We start from the raw sequence: 19,289 nt of genomic DNA on the forward strand, positions 1-19,289 counted from the left end.
ATCCTAAAAAACTAAACATGTGACGTCACAACCATGACTCATGACACGCACGTGAATTGGAACAGAGGTTTCTGGAATGACTGGGAGCGTGCGTGCGATTACATGACATTATGTTTTTTATTGTCAGTGATAAATACTGTTGGCGACGAAAGGGGAAATAAAAATGTCAGCCATGGGTGTTATCAATAGGGGACCAAAGCGGACAAGTGAACTGTGGTAAACAACTACAGAAAGTTGGTGTGTTAAGGTGGTCAAACGCCACAGGGCTGTGACCGGAAATAATATGTGGGTTTTCGTTTTACAGCATAAGAGAATTGTACAAAATACACCTCATCGAGTTTTATGTTGAAATATTTCGCCGGAAGTTGTGTGTAATATGCAGTTTGACACGGGGCACTGACTCCTCTTTGCCACGTTTCACTAAATGACGTAATCCTTCCCAGGGCTTGACAGTTCGCTGTTGCGGTAACGACACACAGTCAGAAAGAGAGAGAGAGAAAGAGAGAGAGAGGGCGATAAGGGGGCCGGTTAGTTAGATATCGCCTGAGTATCTGCTGTAGGTCTGCGGCTGTAGATCATTCTGACTTGAAAAGACCCGCTAAACCAAGCTACATATTTGTTGTGCGTTATTCCTGTTAGTGGTTTCCTGGTTGGAGTTGCAGCCATTTTGGATTTTTTTTTTACCGACAAACAAGTAGCCGGTCGTGGTTTTTGGGAGCTGTGTGAGCTAGCCATCGCTTCCGTTTTACACATTTGAACACCGCTGCTCATCTGCAGACAGGGGAAAGGAGACGTTTGACGAGAGGGGATAGACTATACAACGAGTCAACGATGAATCCCGAATAGTAAGTATCGTACTCAAGAACCGCTGCGTTACATTTTGGCCAGCTAGCTAAGGGGAGCTATTCGCTAACGCGTAAGTTAGCACAAATAACTTGAAATTAGCAGTGGAACTAAGTTAGCGGCTAACACCAGCTGACATTTGCCCTCCCGTCCACCTGTGTCTACCTGCCTGCCTGAGACACCGTGACAATTTCCCTGTGATAACGGGGGGATGTTGGCGTTAATCACTTGTCAGTCGACATACATTGCAAACAAAACAACACATTGCTCCTTTGCTACATGCTTATTCTCATTTTAAGGCAGCAATTGGGCAAGCGGCCGAAGCCGTGGTGTTTTCGGCTCGCTGCGTTTTTCGCTGAGGTGTAAGGTGACACGACAAAGGCGCCTTACTTCAACTGTAACGCGAGCCTCTACATTTGCCTTTTAATAGTCGTTTTCATTCAATTTCTTTGCTGTGTTGTGTCATTATTACCGTGTAATGTTTACGTTACACATGTATTAGCGACGTTAGCTAGCTAGAAGTAGCTAATTGAATCTTCACGATAAAAAGCCTCGACAACAAGGGTTCAGTTAAAAAATGTTTCATCCTGCCCTCGATGGATATACTTTAGTCTGTGTTAAGAACACACCGCAGCAGTATTAATCTGTTTACGGTCCAGGTCCAGCCATTAAGGCTACCTGGTGTGGGCATGACTCAGTTGGTCATATGGTCTGGTGCTGAGCAGCCTCTCAGTCATGTGTAGGTCACATGCTACAGAACAAGCCCTCGATTTCAACACGGCAGCATTGAGCAATTTCACCCGTCTTTGGTTTTGCATTCACAGATGTTGACATGGGAAACATTTTTTGGAGGACAGTTTGTCCTTGTTTGACAAGCTGGTATTCTACTTACTCATCAATCTAAAAACCCTACAGCCCTTATTATCTTGTAAGTACATGGTGTCATTCAATCCCTATTCCCCATCTTGCATTAATGATTCACCTGCTTGGTGATAGTCAGCAGTGAGGTCCATGATCTACTTTTTAATCAGCAAGAGTCACTGTCAAAAGTAAAAGGAGGAGGATGTTTTAGATTTAAATGATCAGCACATCTAATACAACACTTCCAGTTCAAATGACAGAAAAACTGTCTTGGATCGTTTCTTTTGATCTTTCCGTTCAAGTGGATGCATTAGGAGTAGGTTCCTTATCTTGTCGTTCACTGTCACAACATATGATCATTTTATAATCTTTTGAAGTGTTACAATTCTAATGGGATGAATTGAAACATGAATTAATATGACGAATATGTCTTTATTTAGCTATTGAATTGTAAAAACAGTCAATCTCAGTAGAACACCGTACCTTGTAATTTCAAACCTTTTCAATGCTTAATATAGTCATCATGACTAAAATGTGAATATTAGGGTCACAAATTATTACACAGCACTGCGGAAAAACAGGTCTGATGAGCCTGATTGTATGAATATTACTGAATCCATCACGGTAGCAAATCACTTAAAAGAAATCCCAACACCAGACTATAGCTCTGGCACGCAACATGTGTTTATAACGTGAAGCCCGCTGTTAACATGTTCATGTTCTTAAGGCAACAAAAAGACAAGGTAGTCAAATGATAAACAATTTACAATAATACACTAAAATAAGAATATGACGAAATCTAAAATAAATACAACTTCAGGAACACAGAGGCTAAATTGCAAGATCAAGTGACAATGGTATGCTCATGTATACTTAGACTGTTAGAAGTTTGGGGTTATTGCAGATATCACGTGTGCTGTTTAGTGTGAATGGTGCTGGTCCCGTAATGTATTTGTAACCAGGACAACAGCGTCCTACTTAAACTTGGAGGTAGCACATTCTCAAGAAGAATTTAAGAAGTCCATGTCTTTGCTCAGGGTTTCACACCTGCAGACGAAAACATGCAGGAGAAGTCAAAACGGGCAATAAATGTCTGCTTCGGCTTCTTAAAACCAAAATACACCACGGCAGGGTGCACACAAGCTCTAAACCGCCAAACCGCCCCTCAACAATTCCTATGTCCTGCTTCACCGCCCTTTAAAAAAAAACAAAAAAATCCCTCTTGCTTCCTGCTATGACATCCCGGCTCCCGTACCAGCTCTTTGTCTCTGTTCCCGTGGCAGCTCGACTTCCTCTCCTCATGTCGTCGTCTGAGTCAAGAGATCAATGAGAAGAGACGGAGTGAAGCATAAGACGCACAATCCCCTCATTATAGAGATAAAGGCAAAAAGAAAATGTTCCTAGGCAAACCGTTGCTCAAGAAATTAGCGCTTTAGTTTAGAACTGAAGTTTTATCCGTCTGTGTCCACACTTGAGTCAAAGCTATTGCAGAGCTGAAAAAAGTACTCAAACGTTTCATTTTGTAAAAGTAGTTGGATTACAACGTAAAAAAAAAATTCTGTTGCGCGTAAAAGTCCTGCATTCGTCTGTTGACGTGCTGCAGAGCTCGAGCCAATCGAAGCCGTAGAGTTGTAGAGCTTTCTATTGGTGCGAGGGCCGTCATATGGCGTGCTGCGGCGGTAGCATGTTTTCAGCTTTAGCAGTGTGGTGCTGCACAGGATAAGTTGAAAAGGTAAGAAACAAGAGGCTTGAAAAAAGCAGGTTGTCGACAAAGCGGTTTATAGCTGCCTACTCCCAATATTGCTTTGTGTGTATTGGGGAAGTAAAAGATGATCATTATGTTGCCTAATTTTATTTAGGTGTAATGAAAAGAGATGCAGGATGTAGTTTAGACTTGTATATTGGCTGCAGGCGGTCTGGACCCGCCTTGCTGCATGACTGTGGTAAGGTGGGCCACTGGGCTTAATGAAATAGTAGAATGCCCTACCCTTAGTATGCATGTTGCTCGATGGCTCAACAGTGCTGTTTGAGAATGTGACTGAGCCTCTGTCGGTCACATCCCACAGCAGACTGCATCATTCTATGGACTAAAACTTCCTTTGCTCCAATCTTGAAATCAGTGAGGATTGAGCCTATGAGACTGGTAACTCATGATGAAGCAGCCGCTCAGTCTGAGCCCGGCAGAGTTGAGGATGATCATTGTCGGAAGGTTTTACTTGATAACAATCTTGAAATAATCGGCAAACTAAGGGTGTTTTTTTTTACACTCCAAACAAGCTCAGAGTGATTGGTAAGCTTATTTTTTTGTATCATATGTGAGCACCAAAGGAACTCAGACCTTCTATGAAACGAACCACACTCTTAGACTTCTTGGATTCCTCTAACAATTCTTATTTCCTCCACAGGCTGTCTTAGTACAGTTTGCTCCAAGCCCACATTGCGGTTCGCTCCCACTGTGCATTGTGAACTTGCTGCGGTTTGCTTCGCCCGTTGCTGTTGTTTTATCTTTCTAAGCTCGCCGTTAAAGATGCCCCGTTTGATCAGCCGCCAATTCGCCATCGGCCAATATACAGTAAAAAAAAATATGCTATCAGTTGCCAATTTATATAGTATACAGCAAATACTTGTTGTAAACTGCAGGATCTGCCGGTGGGCAGCAGAGTCCTGCTTGGCTAAATACCAGGGCTAGCAGCTAGCATTGCTAATGGAGGTTGCATTGAGTCACATTGCACATTGGAAACATGTTCAACATACACCGCGATAAGCGACAGTACTATTTCTGGAGATCCTTTAACTACATGTATTTTCTCTTTCCCTCACAGTGACTATTTATTCAAGCTGCTCCTGATTGGTGATTCTGGTGTTGGAAAGTCTTGCCTTCTCCTCCGATTTGCAGTAAGTTTCCCCAAACAATACAAACAGTATGTTTTATATCAACTCCATTTTCATCTTCTTTTTAAGCTTTAACTACGCAGTGATTCCATTCAGTCTTTTGAAGGCTGGACGAATGTAAAGCATCGCTATCTTTACTGCGTTTCTCATTAACTCAACAAGAAACTAAGTTCTATCACAGGATGCTCACATGTGCAACTCAAGCAGTTAAACTGCCTGTAACTCATTCATTCCCTGTGAGATATGTGCAGCGCCATGGCTGCTTCCCACCAGTGCTCGTAGTGGCTGATGGTGTGTATGTCTGTGTGTGTTTATAGTGAAGTAGGAAGGAAGTGAACAGGATGTGTGAGCCAACTAACTGACTGTTTCTCTCTGCAGGATGACACATACACAGAAAGTTACATTAGCACTATTGGCGTGGACTTCAAAATACGAACCATAGAACTAGATGGAAAGACCATTAAACTTCAAATTGTAAGTAACCCACTGCTTCAGCTTCATATCAGTGTCCTTCAGTAATCATGGGTTTTCAGGATATTGATATATTCTGCTATTATTCTAGATTTTTTGTTGTAAACAAATTCCTTTCAAGGTCGATGGTTTCTACTGAAGATATAAGTAAAAAATAAAATTACCCTCAAGTAGATAGTTTCAATTTGATAAAGAGCCAATTTTCTTGAAACAGCTGATCACTGTAGTGTCTAATGAAAATCATGGAGGAAATCATGCACTTGTTGGACTATTTTCAGCGATAGATTATTCCACATTTGGTGTATTGGTATTTGTAGCAGCAGGATGGTGTAAGAGGGATTAAGTAATGATAAACCAGTGTATTGACGAAAATGATATCAACAGCCTTTTCTTTTGTCAAAGAATAAAAGTATTAAATACTTGACTAAAAAAAAATCAAGTCAGTGGACATTTGTGTTGATGTGTAAAGGCTCACGTGTGTTGTTTTTGTCACTGTCAACTGTCAAAGCCCGTCATGAACAGCATTCATCTTTTTCCTTTGACAGTGGGACACGGCGGGTCAGGAGAGGTTTCGTACGATCACATCCAGCTACTACAGAGGGGCTCATGGTATCATCGTAGTGTACGATGTCACAGACCAGGTCAGTGCAACGCCACACCGCTTTCTACCGATAAGAACTACTCGTCAATACCTCAACAGGACACGTAATGTTTGAACTTCGAGACATAATCTTAGTCAAATGAACTGAAATGCAGAGGGATGGATCGTTCTTCATTCTGCTGGGGTCCCCCTTGAACCCATTGTTGGATATTTTAACACTTCCCCAAAGGAGGAGTCTACTCGTTCCTTCTTGTATGTACCTGCAGAGGTAGAACGATATGAATGAGTGTAAAAGAACAAGCCACTTCTTTCCATTTAAGAAATATACAAGTATTCACTTTACTCACATCATTGCATTTATGCTCTCTGATGAGGAGAAATCGGTCCTTCCTCCTCTCTGGATTTCTCACTGTAAGATTTGTTTGAGTGTCTAAATGGCTTCACATTGTGCAGGTGGGGATAGAGAATAATGACACACAGATTTTGATGGAGTTGTTCAATGTCAGGCACACTGGTGCAACCGCTGAGCATGTTCAGTGGCACTTGACTTGTGTTTGGTGCAGCAGAAAGTGTCTAGAACCTGTCTGACTTCCCTCCACTGGTTTCTCCCAGTGTTTGCTAAACGTGGCGCACAAAGGCAGCCTTGTGTTAGCTCCTGAAGCTCACTCTGTCTACTAGTGCCAAAACTCCACGGATGCTCTGACACAGAGGGAAGTAGTTGTGTTTTTTGTTTTACAGTAAAGAGATGGTTTCATAAGTGGTGGTGGAACTAGAGGAGTTCCCCACTGGAACCGTGTTGTTGAAAGAAAATGACATGAGCGTGGCCCAGGGCTACCAGCTTGGCAATTCAAAGCAAGAACAACCCAAATCAGTCATTAGCAAGCAAAAAAAAGGATTTTAAACCCATTGCGTAGAAACGTGTTACCTGTGGCTCTGTGGAAGCGTGTGCAGTCGTGTCGCAGAGGTAGTTGAGTGCTGACGGTGAACTCCTCCCCGTGTCTCAGGAGTCCTTCAACAACGTCAAACAGTGGCTACAGGAGATCGACCGCTACGCCAGTGAAAATGTCAACAAGCTTTTGGTTGGGAACAAGTGCGACCTGACGACAAAGAAGGTGGTGGATTACACAACAGCGAAGGTGAGGCCGCCTGGGTATTCGCTCCAGTAGCAACAAGCCGCTGTGCAGAAACATTCACATGCTCCCGTTAGTACGACACGTAGGAGATGGTTAAAAGATAACTTATTGCTTAGCCCTAAAACTTCCCTTTTATTGCCGAGGTATGACCCAGAGGCACAGCCTCGTCCTGTTTGAATGTAAAAGATTTAAGTACAGCAGCACCATCCAAACCTGCTATAATCTCAGCTGCTGCTAAACAAAGAGGAGCTCATATGACACAATCTCCCCATTGCCAACCGCCACCAGCACACCTGCCTGCCCTGAGACACACACACACACACACACACTTAATTAATATGCTCTACTCAAAGCTACCAGACTCCAATCAGACAGAAGTAATTTTACTTCTTTGATCTTCGTAAAAAAAACTACACTTAATTAAAACTCGAGGAAAAAAAAAGAACACTAAAGGCCAGTGCGACAGCAAGGCATACTGGGAAAATAGTCTATTGCCTATTCTGTATCTGGAGGGGATTCCTGTGTATTAAAAAAAAAAAAAACCTGAGTATGCGTTAATTCTGCTTGGGAAATGCTACTCTGCCGTTATGCGACAGGGTTCATATTTAACATCCCATATCTTGTTCACCAAAGGCAAAATGGCCCATGCAACCGATACGATGTTTAGAATAAAAAAAAGTCCTCCATTTCATAGTATTTCTGCTTTTTATTAAAACAATAAGGCATTTTCCACAAAGAAGTGAAGAACCTCACGACTGAGGGAAAAGTATATATCAAAAATAGATGCCTAAACTTTCCATTGCTCTGTCCTGCTCCATTGTCTCCAGGAGTTCGCAGACTCTCTGGGCATCCCCTTTTTGGAAACCAGCGCCAAGAACGCCACCAACGTGGAGCAGGCCTTCATGACCATGGCTGCCGAGATCAAGAAGAGGATGGGCCCCGGGGCCACGGCCGGAGGAGGGGAGAAGCCCAGCATGAAGCTGACCCCCGGCACCAGTGTCAAGCCCTCGTCAGGAGGATGCTGCTGAGAGATGAAACCCCTCCCACTTTATCCCCGTCCCTCCCCCCTCCAGTGCCCTCTCACTCTGCAGGCCCGTCGAGCGGGGCCTGCCATCCCCCTTCAAACTCCACCCGCCACAAAGTTCGACAGGACAGGGGGACGACGTGGCTCCCACATCTCCGCGAAGAACAAGATGAAGTTGCCCGCATTTGTACTGTACATAGTATAGCCGCACTACCAAAAACAAATAAAGCATCCTTCTTGTCATACTGTCCCATTTATCGATGGCTAATTCTGCAGATAGGTGATCATTCAAGCCCGGGCCCCCCTGCCATCTCAGACCTCTCAGAGACTACTCTTTTTATCTGGCCCTCTGAATGCAGGTTCGTGAGAACAGTGTGTGTGTGTGTGTGTGTGTGTCTATGTGTGTGAGAGGAAAAACAATGTGTGTTTCTCTGCATTCCAACAGGTAAATGAATCGTTCTCATTAAGGTTTCTGTCCGCTTTTTTTTTTCTGTCGTTTCATTTCCTTTCAGTGATTTACGTTGCGGTTCGTGTTGGCATGCGTCTGTCTGTCAGACTGTCCCCATTTGAAGGTGTGTGGTTTTTTTAATTCCTCACCAACCTGTGTGCGTGTGGGTGGGTGCGCGTGCGTGTGTGTGTGTGTGTGTGTGTGTGTGTGTGTGTGTGAGAATATATCGATGTATATATTTACACACACGATTTGCCAGTTCTGTAGTGTTCAATGCTTCATTGGGCTCGTCTTAACTCTTTATCTCTGCATTACATTCGTGTCTGCAAGACAACTGTATGTTTGTTGCTCAACATGTAACACTTGAACTGAAAAATAAATATTGTACTACCAGACTGTATGAAATGGGCGGGGCCTGTCTGCGATTCTTGGGTGAGATGTGTAGCGAGCGAAAGAGAGAGAGCAGGGAAAATAAAAACAGTTTGAATTATTTATTCTACCAAGTTATAGGGTCTGTTTATGTTTCATCTGCATAAAAAATGCATACATAAAAAATACAATGTTCTCTTGTTTTCATAATAAAGGCGACCAAATTCAGTTTGAAAGGAATCCACGGGGACGAGTGTTTGAATGAGAATGTCAGAACGGTGCGCTATTGTACAGCTGTATGTGAAGGTCAAGTCACAACACCGTGTGTGTGTGTGTGTGGGGGGGGGGGGGGGGGGGGGGGGGGGGGGGCGAACGTGTGGCCATGTCAGGAAAGAGGAAACTTGGGATCCGGCACTTCTCTAAAAACCTCTCGTTGAGGATGCCACATGTCACTAAAGCCCCATGAGATCACGCTTCCTAGAAACGTTAGAAACTCGTGGCTCACCCAGCTGGCAAGAATTCTGTCCTGCATTTGGAGAGTACTTGTAGTCAAGCGGGAGGTACGATATCTGATGAATGGTGTATTTTCCAGAAGAGATACTGCTTGCCAAACAAGACTAGGATGATAGTCGTGTTCCAAGTACTTTCTTAAACCCATGAAAAACTAATGTTTCAGCAGCAACATATCTTGTAAGGCACGATCGAAAGAAGAGATAAAAGACGAGTGACAAAGGGTCAAGAGAAGGGACGTAAAAATAAAACCTGTTTAATAACAAAGGTCAAAGTTTATCTCTATGCATAAAATATTACTAGCACATTGTAGAGATCTTTATTGACCTCTTTCGGCAACAAGTGGAAACTGCAGCGTCAGGCTTTGATGATCCAGTTAAAACAGTGAATATTTCAGAATCTCAACATTCATTAGATTAGTTCATTTTTGTAGGAGAAAATAATCCTCACAAGTTACGTATCGAAAAAAAGTCATTCTGGAAAAGGTGCGATGATATCGCACAACATTGGCACAAGTGTAAAACGTATCGTTGAGTATGCGGTTCAAGAGAAAGGGGAATAAATTGGGTTATTTAAGCCAAACAAGTCGGAAAACAACGATGTCAATGTTTGTGTTAAAGTCTCAATGCAGCACCAAAACAAAGGGGATTACTCAGCCGTATCGCTGTCAGGAGGACCCTGGGCACTTAGTGTCAGTACAGCGTAATTTCAAAATAAAATCACCAGAACATGAATTAATTTGACGAGTCAAAACCAGGAGTAAAACCACCATGAGCTTTATTTTTTAAATGGAAAGACAATGTTAGTGAGGGAGGAAACAGTAGACAGAAGAAATGGAAGACAAAAAACAGCAGTGTGTTTCTTAACGAGCCGAGGCCGCCGGGGCGTCGACGGGGGCCCCGCCCTTCGCCCCGGGCCGCTGAGGGTCCAGGTAATCGGCCATGGCGGAGATCTGGCTGAAGTAGCGGCGAGCCAGCCTGTGTTTGTGTTCGATCCTGCGGATGAAGGTGGTCTCGTACGCCTGAACACACAGACGAGAGGTTTTTACGGAACAGCGTCAAAAGTCTGAACTTTACAGATGTTTTCTTTTACTGACAAACTAACCAAGGGCCAACAAGGGGGGTTAAATATATGATCTTTTCTCTTGAAGACTAACCAGAACCCTCTTTTGTTTGGTGAAGGGCCCTGTGCACAAAGCCACGGCCATAAAGTAATACATTAACTATAACAATGTGTCACCAGATCTCAGCTATCAACTGAGCTTTTTTAACCAAAAAACTGAACAAAGTTGTATTAAAACAGAATTGCACCAAATAAGGAAGATAAAAAGTTGATTCTGTCCTGTTCTTTTGTCATCAGGCGTTTCAGGTTAAAATAGTTTAAAATGTGAGAGCAGAAACTTTTCTTTTGGCCCCTGAACCTGAGGTCCCGGGACAGAGGATGTTGTATGTGTACAGATTGTAAAGCCCTCTGAGGCAAATTTGTAATTTTGCACAGTACAAAATAAACTGAATTGAATTGAAGCATTTCAGAAACTTTTCCTAGTGTTTCCATCTGAGGAATCGGAGCCTAACGGCCATCTTTGCATCAACTATTGATGCTGTTGAGTTCAAGTTGTTGAGATGTTTGTGCGTCATTCCATTGCGATACTTCCTGACGCCTGCTCCAGAGGTTCTTTCAGCTCTGTGGCCCCAAACTCCTTCCACAATAACTTATCCTGTGCTCCTCGGCGTAAAAGTAACAAAAAGTTATGCATTTTTAAAAAATTGTCGTCATGTGGATTCCTCATATAAAACATTGATAAAAAAAAATGTAGGTAAAAGTTTGTGGGTTCCTCGAAAAGATCCAGCTAGTTTTTTTTTTAAATATTGTATTGGGAGATACAAGAAAATCTGAGAGTATATCTTTAAAGGCGAATCCAGATTTGGCAATTAACTAAACTTATTCTAACTAAATTAAACCAAGCTAAGCTAAGATAAGTGTGTGTGTTGACCTTGTGGACATCTTCCAGCTCCAGGTGACTTGAAGTCTCTTCCTTGGACAGCAGGATGCAGTTCCAGGGGCTCCACTCCGTTTGACGCTCCCAGCGGACGAACGCCAGGTTGTAGAGGTCGCTGCTGGCTTGGAGGGCCGAGCGGCACGCCCAGATCACCTCGACCAAGTACCGCAAGTCCTCCACCTGGGAGGACAGACACAAACACACACACACACACGTGAGGAGCCAGAAGGAATCCCAGCAAGAGAAAGCGGGCTCAATCCAAACGGACAAACACAGGAAGTGAACGCGGGCCAACCTGCAACATGAAGGGGATCTTGGCCTCCGCGTTGAGCCGCTGCTCGCTGGCTCTCAGCCTCTTCAGGATGTTCGCGTAGCGGGAGAAGTCTTCCCGGGATCTCGCGATGTTGTCGAGGCGGGTGCAGTCGCGGCACCAACTGCTCAGACCAGAGCTGGCGGACGGGCTGAAGTCGGATGAGAGCAGGTAGCGGTGACAGCCGCGGCAGAGGAACATGTCGTTCTTCAGCTGAGAGGGATTCTGGGGAACCTTTTGAGATTATATGGAGATATTTAGGAACATTTGATTGCTAAAAGGGCATTAAGCGTTTATGATCCTAGCGGGGCTCTGGGCTCACCTTCAGCAGCTTGGCCACCTCGGGGTTAAACGCTGGTGTCTTAATGTACTGGAGGAAAAGAGTGGAGATCCTCTGCCTCAGCCCCTCCAGACTGGCGTCCTTGAGCCCCCGAGTCATCAGGTCCATCTCTCTGTCAATCAAATCCACGATGTCCCGGGTCAGCTGACACGCATGCTCCTGTCCAGTGAGGATAAAAAACAACCGAGCGCCCAACAATAACAGATGCACTTCATGATTTGTTGTATTGTGTGCTCAGCGGAGACTTTTATTTTGAAGGGTATGGTCGACACTATCGCTGTCATATTTTGTATTTTTAACACTTTTGTTTTGTAAAGCTTTGCAAATTTTACAGACTGTACTGTGTGTGTGTGTGTGTGTGTGTGTGTGTGTGTGTGTGTGTGTGTGTGTGTGTGTAACTGTGCATTAGTGTTTGTATGTGTGGTACCTTGACGATGTGTTTGACTGTCAGGAGGGTGTGGAGTCTCTCCTCCTGGCTGAGAGTTGACCGGCTGATGTTGTTGTACAGATCTCTCAGATGTTTTGCCCTGATGGTGTATTCACTGTCCTTCTCGAGCAGCCGACCGTCCGCCCCATGCCACCGATGAGGAGCTGCAGACTGAAACACACCACCACACTGTTCGTACTACTGCTGATACTACTGCTAAAAATACTGCTGTTACTAAGTGTTACTATCAACAATCCCATAACGACGACTACTAGTACTACTACTACTACTGGGCTACTACTACTATTACTTGTATTACTAGTACTACACAACTACTACTACACCTACCCGTAAACTACTCCTGCTAGTACTAGCACCAAAACATTACTGCTACTCTTTGTACTTCTTCTCCTTCATACTACTGCAACTAACATTACCACTCTACTTGTTTTCCCTCTGTGACTACAATACTAGCACTACTAAACTCTGACATTTGATATTTTAATTGTTAATGTTGTTGTTTCCTGACATAATATTTACCCACAATCCAGCACAGAAAAGTGCTTATCTCATGGAACATAAAAAGAGTTTTGGTGTGGGTTGGGAGAGGCGGGGGCGGAGGTCGAGCAGTGACCTCTGACCTTGTCGAGGAAGCTCCTGACACTTTTCTCGTAGTTCTCGTTCTGGGCGGCGATGCGATGGCGCCCGATGTCGGCGATGAGCTGCGTCTCCTGGTCCAGCAGCGAGCAGAGAGCGGCCTTCCTCTCAGCTCCTCGCAGGGTCAAGTTGATCCGCTCCTCCTTCTCACACCACCACTCTGCAAACACACTCACAGTTAGCTGGCGTCACGACACAGTGAGATCTCCTCACACACACGCACACACACACGCTCACACACACACACACCGCCTTGGCCTACTCTCTAGAGCGTGGTACAGCAGGTTAAAGTCCTCCCTCCTCTGCGGGTTCAGCCAGCGGCGGCGGCGACCTCTCAGCTGCTCCTCCCTCTCCTCTATCCTCTTCCTCGCCTGCAGCTCCAGCCAGCTCAGCCGCCGGTCCCGGTCCCTCCGCAGCCGGTCCACCACCTGCCGGCCCAACCAGCACCGAGCGTACGACTGCAGACAGATCACCTGGGTGGACGACAAGAGAATGTCAAACCTGTCCTTTTTCTTCTTTGGCTCCAGCAGGAAAGATTAGCAAGAAAGCCTGTCCATCTGCAACCACGTGAGTCCACTTTGACCACAGGTGAGCGCCCTTTAGCAAGATATTACAACTCTACAGTTTAGAAATGAGCACTTCTACAAGTTTTGAAGCACAAATAAAATTGGTACTAAGTTTACAAAGTACAAAACTGAGATGTAAATGAACTACGGCGCGACCACCACTACTATAAAGACGGACTAGTGTTTGTCATGACGTTCAGTAAAAGCTTCAAAATAAGGGTTTGTTTTTTTACAAACTTATTTTATGTCTTAGAATTCTTTCTGAAAGTATAGAACGCTTGTGTGAACCACAGACCTTCTTTTAGGTATCTAACCAAAAACACATTGACTTCAAGACAAAGGAACCAGAAGTGCTCGGACTAATTTATGGGTTTTTGGACAAATGTTCCAGATAAATGCTTCTACATGAACATATATTATTGAAAAGACTTTCAATTCATTCATTATTATAACCACCGCTCTCAGCCTCGTGTCATGGTATTCCTCGGCGGTGATGTAGATGCCGCTGGCGACGACCAGCTTGTCGTTCAGATTGGAGATGTGGCAGCCGATGCCGGCCATCTGGGTGGAGACGTCGACCGGACACTGCTGCACCTGAGACTTCCGGTCTGCTGTCTGGCAGAGACGGAGACACGGTCAGAGACTGACGCGAGTCGAACGAGCTCATTTGACAGAACGGGGACACTTCTCTGATAATTGTAAAGATAATAATACTGTGGGTGAAGCTCCATTTAAAATATATATATATATATTTACCTGTGTGTTGTGACTAAAGACCACCTCTCCACAGCTGGGTCTCCTCTTGGGCCGGGTCTGGACGGCGGCGTGGTGGTACTCCACCCCCGTCAGCTGGTGTCTGTAGCCGCCCAGGAAGGCCTTCTGCTGAAGGGGGCGCTCAATCTCCACCACCACCTCCTGGAACACGCCCTCGCCTGGAGGTCACAGGGTCAATTTACAGGAAATGATGATGTTTTATTGTCAAGCTTAGATGGATGGATGGATAGAAGTTTAAACTGAGTGTGTAAAATGCAAAGTATGTGTATGTTTTTTTTTTCCAACCAATTCATAAACAAATAACTTACTAGTTGATCAATAAACGTTTGCATTTAAATGGTGAATTCATAAATAAAAAAGTATGATACAACATAATAATTCCCAACTGGCAATGAATGGATGAATTCATAATTAATAACGGAAGGATGCTTTTCACAGACAATATATATCTTGTTTTCATTTTTCATGAATGAGTCGCTTCATCGATTTATAATAGATATTTTAATAAAAGAGTGAATGTAATGTTGATTTTTTTTTAAATTTGTATACTACAGTCAAAATATATTTTATTAGTTTTATTTTTATTTTGAAGCACATTAAAAATATGAGATGAAGGGTGGCCTCACCTGTCTGGACTCGAACCGTGATGACGTCCGGCATGTTGTCCTGCTCCGGGGGTCGCAGCGGGCGGAGCGGGTGAGTGTCCGGGTCGTTGGAGCTCATCTCCATTCGGGTGGAGCCTTGAGGCCGCACGCCGAGCTCCATCAGACTGCGCTGCTCCTCCACCACCCAGCCTGAAAAGCACCAGTCCATTGACTCTGGTGCTGCGCTAACTACTGCGTGGAAGTCTTTACTTCAGGATATGTTACTTTGTGCTTTTACTGCCAAATATTGTACTTTTTAACGTACATTTATTTGATGATTTTATTTACGATGCAGATTATTAATACAAAATATAAATATATAAATTAACGAATAAATGATGATATATTATCATAGTGTAAGTAATTCAGGAGTATATAAAGTAATTTAAATTAGCTCCACCTTTACAACACATTAAATCATAGATGAATGTAATAAATGATACAATATATTTATTTCAGCCTCAGTTCCTACATGAGTACAGTATTTTTTCTCAAACTCAATTAAGAAAAATATAAAAACTGTTCGCTTTTGTGCTTCATCATCATCATCTTTCTTTCTTTATTTTATCTTACCAACAACTCCTGTTATTTGTTATTAATAATCTGTTTGTTCTTCACATGTTTTATGGGCAGAAATCCGCACAAGATTGTCGCCAGATGTTTTTTTTTCTGGTGCGCTAAACGACTCGGTCCTCTTGTTTCATTAGCACCACCGTGTGAAACATATTAGCACAACTGTGTTTAAAGCGACAGCTCCATATTGTTACCAGAGGTCTGGGACCTTTAAGTCAGGGAGGCGGGTGGGCCGCGATGGGAACCTCTGGTCTACAACACTGTGAGATGCCAGTGGGGCTGGTTTCTTGACGTACCGTCCAGAGAGATCTGCAGCACCTCGGCGGGAACCCTGAGCTCGGCGGCGAGGTGGCGCTTCAGCTCCTGGATGCTGAGGCCGATGGCGAAGGCCACCGTCATCACATGACCCCCTGGCACCAGCACCACCTTCACTGCAACCACACGCACAATCTGCCACAGGCCGCTCAGATCTGTCCAACTGTTTTACCTTCATCACTAAGTTACAACTAAAATGTTACTTTCGCTATTTTTTCTTTTTCATTAAACTTTCTTTTTTTTTAAGTATCAACTCTTTCCACATTCTGGATATTAATCGTGAGCGCCCACTGCTTTTCAATGTGGTGCATTCAGGGGTTAAGGCTCTGATCCTGGTGTTGTGTGATTTCCATGCCAGGTTAGAAACAGCACAACTTAGGTACTTCATCTCGTGCACACACTTTCTGATCGATTTATTGACTTCTACGCATTCTCATTTCTGTGAAAATCCTGCTGGAGACTTGAAACTTCCACCAAAGAAAAACTGTATTACTGTCAATGTTCACCCACTTTCTTTTTTCCATTATGTTGTAAACTTTTGTTTAACTCTAACCCACAAAGGTCACAAATAGATTAACAGATTAACTCCGAAAGTTCTCACTTCTGAAGGTGTGTTCGCGGCTCGCTCTCCACCAGCGGCCCAGGCTCAGTTTAGATTTGGTTATGTGTGAGGGGCGTGTAAATCAGAATCTCACCTGTTGCCGTAGAATTTCCAACATTTTCTCTTCTCTGAGGCTCTCTGAGCTGCTCAGCGTCATCGGGCAGATTGGCCTGAGTTTCAGCCTCATCCACTGTCTCCAGCACGGCTGTTCAGTCCAGAAGGTCCAGATTATCACGTTAAAAACACATTGAAACCGCAGATTGACAGCCACACTAGATTTTGAGTCTCACCTGTCGCCGTAGAGATTCCAGCATCTCCAGTTTTCTGAGGCTCTCTCAGCGGCTCGGTGTCGTCCTGCAGATCGACCTGAGCTTCAGCTTCTTCTGCAGCTTCCGGCACATCTGAAAGATACACTGTAAAAATTGTGATTCATGTTTATTAATATCTACTAATGTAATAAAAAGACTACAGTTACAGTGAATTACTACTATTATTTTGCCATTTTGAAATACTATCTTATATACTGTCTCAAACTTTCGTGGCCTCAGACCGAGTTTCGTGGTTTCCACCCCTCTAACGCGTAACAAGCTAACCCTGCTAGCTAGCAAAGAAGAAAAACGTGATCTTCATCACAGACCGGTTTATGGATATCTTGAATATGAGCATTATATAACACTTTTTGAATCACTGGTTCATGTGTTGAATACATGGAGCTCACTGTACATGGGTGGACCAGCAGAGACAGTGTTAATCATATATTCATAATAATAATAATGATAAATTCAAAATAATTTAATAATATATGAATCGAATGCAGATGAATCCATAATGAAAACAGTTAATAGTTGAAAATGAGCTCCAGCTCAACCAACTACAATAGTGAAATCCTACTTTTGAATTGATGCATAATTAATAATAAACTTATGACAATATAAATTAGTAGAACAGTCACAGGGGACATTTTTAAACATAAAAAACAATCACATGACTGAAAGCATAAAGGCACATCTGACTATACATATAAAAATTGCTTTTGTCATCAACAAGACTTAGATAGCAGACATAGACGTTTTAATATCCCAAATAAATAATAAACAATTAAGACGTCTGCAACTGTACTGATGTTTCGAGAAAGGGAGTCGACTTAGGTCTTTTAAAGAAGATTTTCTGCATTATTAAAAAAGGATTTAAATTTAGATGTTAAACTGAAACATAGAAATATTTTAAAAGTAAGTGTTTGTATACATCAATTTAATACAATTTCAAAGGAGTCCAGTGAGTCTTGTCACTTCAAAGTGGACTTAGCTCGTTAGGTTACATGACTCACCTGTGGTCAAAACTCACCTGTGGTCAAAACTCACCTGTGGTCAAAATGGACTCATATTTGGTCAAAATGGACTCATATGTGGTCAAAGTGGACTCACCTCTTGTCAAAGTGGACTCACCTGTGTTTGACTCCTTGTCTTCTTTCCTCTCCTGCTCATCGTTTCCTTGTTGCTCCGACATGTCGGCCGGCTAAAGTTAGGTTAGCTCGTTAGCTCGTTAGCTCGTTAGCTCATTACCTTTCTGACGAAAGTCCACAAACGCGCTGTGAATCCTCAGAACACGCAGTCAGAGTGAAACCAGCAGGTGACCCGGTTCACCGGTGAGAACCAGTTCACCGTCACTCGTTTAAACTTCTTACAAAATCCCGGTTCTGTTTTTATTGTCCTTTTAATGTATCTGTTGGTGGTTAGCAAAGCGGAGCTAACGCTGTCCTTCTAACTGTTAGCTTAGTTGCCAGGCAACGCCAGCCAGAGTTTACGCGTTGCTGCAGCAACGAGGAACGTCAGTCTCCGTTCAAGACTCGGCATCTTTTATTCATACTTTGTTTCTTCTTTTAAAGGTGTTTTTTTTTATAATAAGAATGAAGATGAGATCGGTTTAATTTTAAGTGTTTAATTAACAAATACAAACATACATTCAAGTTTCACATTGAGAAGTTTAACATGACAATTCTTCTTATTTTACCTTTATTAACAAAAAGATGACTGTACATTCCTCACAGGCCATCAGGGGCGTCCATAGGCCAGTTTTAGGGGGGCTGAAGTGTGAAATGAAGTTGGCTAAAATGTTCTTCAGTACTCCAAAATATTATTCAACGCATGCATGTTTGAGCCTGAAATCCATTTTGGGCTGGAAACTTCATCAAGACTATCTTGGTCACTTTGTGACCAAAAATGTAAGAACTTTGTTTGGGTCGTCAATCATTCCAAGCTGCACCTTCTCTCACCATGAACCACTAAGTTTACCATTAGGACCATTGGAGGGCGTGGCTGGCAGGTCACAGTTTGAATGCCTCAAATGGTGAATATATCTTGCTGCATCAAAGAGTCCTTGAGCAAAATGATGTCCGTCAAACACAATGTTAAGAAGATGCACATGCTCTGATTTGCATGATTGACAGCCTCAAAAAAATCATAAACTGGTGCAGAAACGATATGACAGCAGGATACACAACATGATACACACAATGGAGGATATTTAAACCTGTAACCGCTGCTGCTGAAAACCAGAAAGAGAAGTTCTAGATACGGTCAGATTGGTAGTTAGGACGAGTCCTCAGCGTCAGCAGTTGATCATTCGTTTCTGCATTCCTCGAACACACAGCATATCGTAATACGTCTAAGAGATTATTTGTTGGGGGCTTCAGTTAGTTGCTGCTCTGCACACAAGAGGTCACCGAGGCCACATCGCAGTCTGGTGCGTCGGGAGCGTTCCAAACACTCTTTTGGTAATTTGCTGTTCAGGCTTCTTTGGCTCCGCAATTCTCTGCAGACTTTATTCTGCACAGCTGTCATTAATACCTCGACCGCTGGTTAAAAAAATCTGCGGTACGGGGCTGCAGATGTGTGACAGATCACATAAAATCCATTTGAATGCATTAAAATC

General features: G+C 43.4%; 2 protein-coding genes across 5 annotated transcripts; one reads left to right on the forward strand and one right to left on the reverse strand.

Moving 5' to 3' along the window:
• Window positions 1–425: 425 nt before the first annotated feature.
• Window positions 426–8,767, forward strand: LOC137779556 (ras-related protein ORAB-1-like). The gene is made up of 6 exons (XM_068567470.1): window positions 426–845; window positions 4,527–4,599; window positions 4,975–5,070; window positions 5,613–5,708; window positions 6,673–6,804; window positions 7,629–8,767. Exons 1-6 carry the CDS (start codon window positions 832–834, stop codon window positions 7,827–7,829), a joined length of 612 nt encoding a protein of 203 aa, XP_068423571.1. The 5' UTR covers window positions 426–831; the 3' UTR covers window positions 7,830–8,767.
• Window positions 8,768–9,906: 1,139 nt separating this feature from the next.
• iqub (IQ motif and ubiquitin domain containing) lies at window positions 9,907–18,129 on the reverse strand. 4 transcript variants are annotated; one of them, XM_068567468.1, is made up of 14 exons: window positions 17,804–18,129; window positions 16,649–16,759; window positions 16,453–16,563; window positions 15,739–15,868; window positions 14,852–15,019; window positions 14,208–14,383; window positions 13,908–14,066; window positions 13,148–13,358; window positions 12,870–13,045; window positions 12,229–12,399; window positions 11,784–11,960; window positions 11,447–11,695; window positions 11,146–11,331; window positions 9,907–10,173 (listed from the first exon to the last, which is right to left on the reverse strand). In XM_068567468.1, the coding sequence occupies exons 2-14, from the start codon at window positions 16,670–16,672 to the stop codon at window positions 10,015–10,017; spliced, it is 2,097 nt and encodes a 698-aa protein (XP_068423569.1). In that variant the 5' UTR covers window positions 16,673–16,759; window positions 17,804–18,129; the 3' UTR covers window positions 9,907–10,014. The 4 variants fall into 4 exon arrangements, with proteins under 4 accessions (XP_068423569.1, XP_068423568.1, XP_068423570.1 ...); XM_068567467.1 differs by having other exon boundaries at window positions 15,739–15,873; XM_068567469.1 differs by having other exon boundaries at window positions 16,649–16,771.
• Between the last annotated feature and the right edge of the window lie 1,160 nt (window positions 18,130–19,289).

The sequence above is a fragment of the Clinocottus analis genome, unplaced genomic scaffold (assembly GCF_023055335.1).
Source record: "Clinocottus analis isolate CAN_PGR_092001 unplaced genomic scaffold, fCliAna1.0.p SCAF_8, whole genome shotgun sequence".
Lineage (NCBI taxonomy): Eukaryota > Metazoa > Chordata > Actinopteri > Perciformes > Cottidae > Clinocottus > Clinocottus analis.

Excerpts from the sequence above, each read along its gene's own strand:
- LOC137779556 (XM_068567470.1), top strand. Across the intron at positions 4,600-4,974 it reads GCCTTCTCCTCCGATTTGCA|GATGACACATACACAGAAAG; the intron begins GTAAGTTTCCCC and ends TTCTCTCTGCAG. Across the intron at positions 6,805-7,628 it reads TGGATTACACAACAGCGAAG|GAGTTCGCAGACTCTCTGGG; the intron begins GTGAGGCCGCCT and ends CATTGTCTCCAG.
- iqub (XM_068567466.1), bottom strand. The coding sequence starts at position 17,864 with ATGTCGGAGCAACAAGGAAACGATGAGCAGGAGAGGAAAGAAGACAAG. Across the intron at positions 16,772-17,803 it reads AGACAAGGAGTCAAACACAG|TGTATCTTTCAGATGTGCCG; the intron begins GTGAGTCCACTT and ends CAATTTTTACAG. Across the intron at positions 16,564-16,648 it reads TGGAATCTCTACGGCGACAG|CCGTGCTGGAGACAGTGGAT; the intron begins GTGAGACTCAAA and ends TGGACTGAACAG.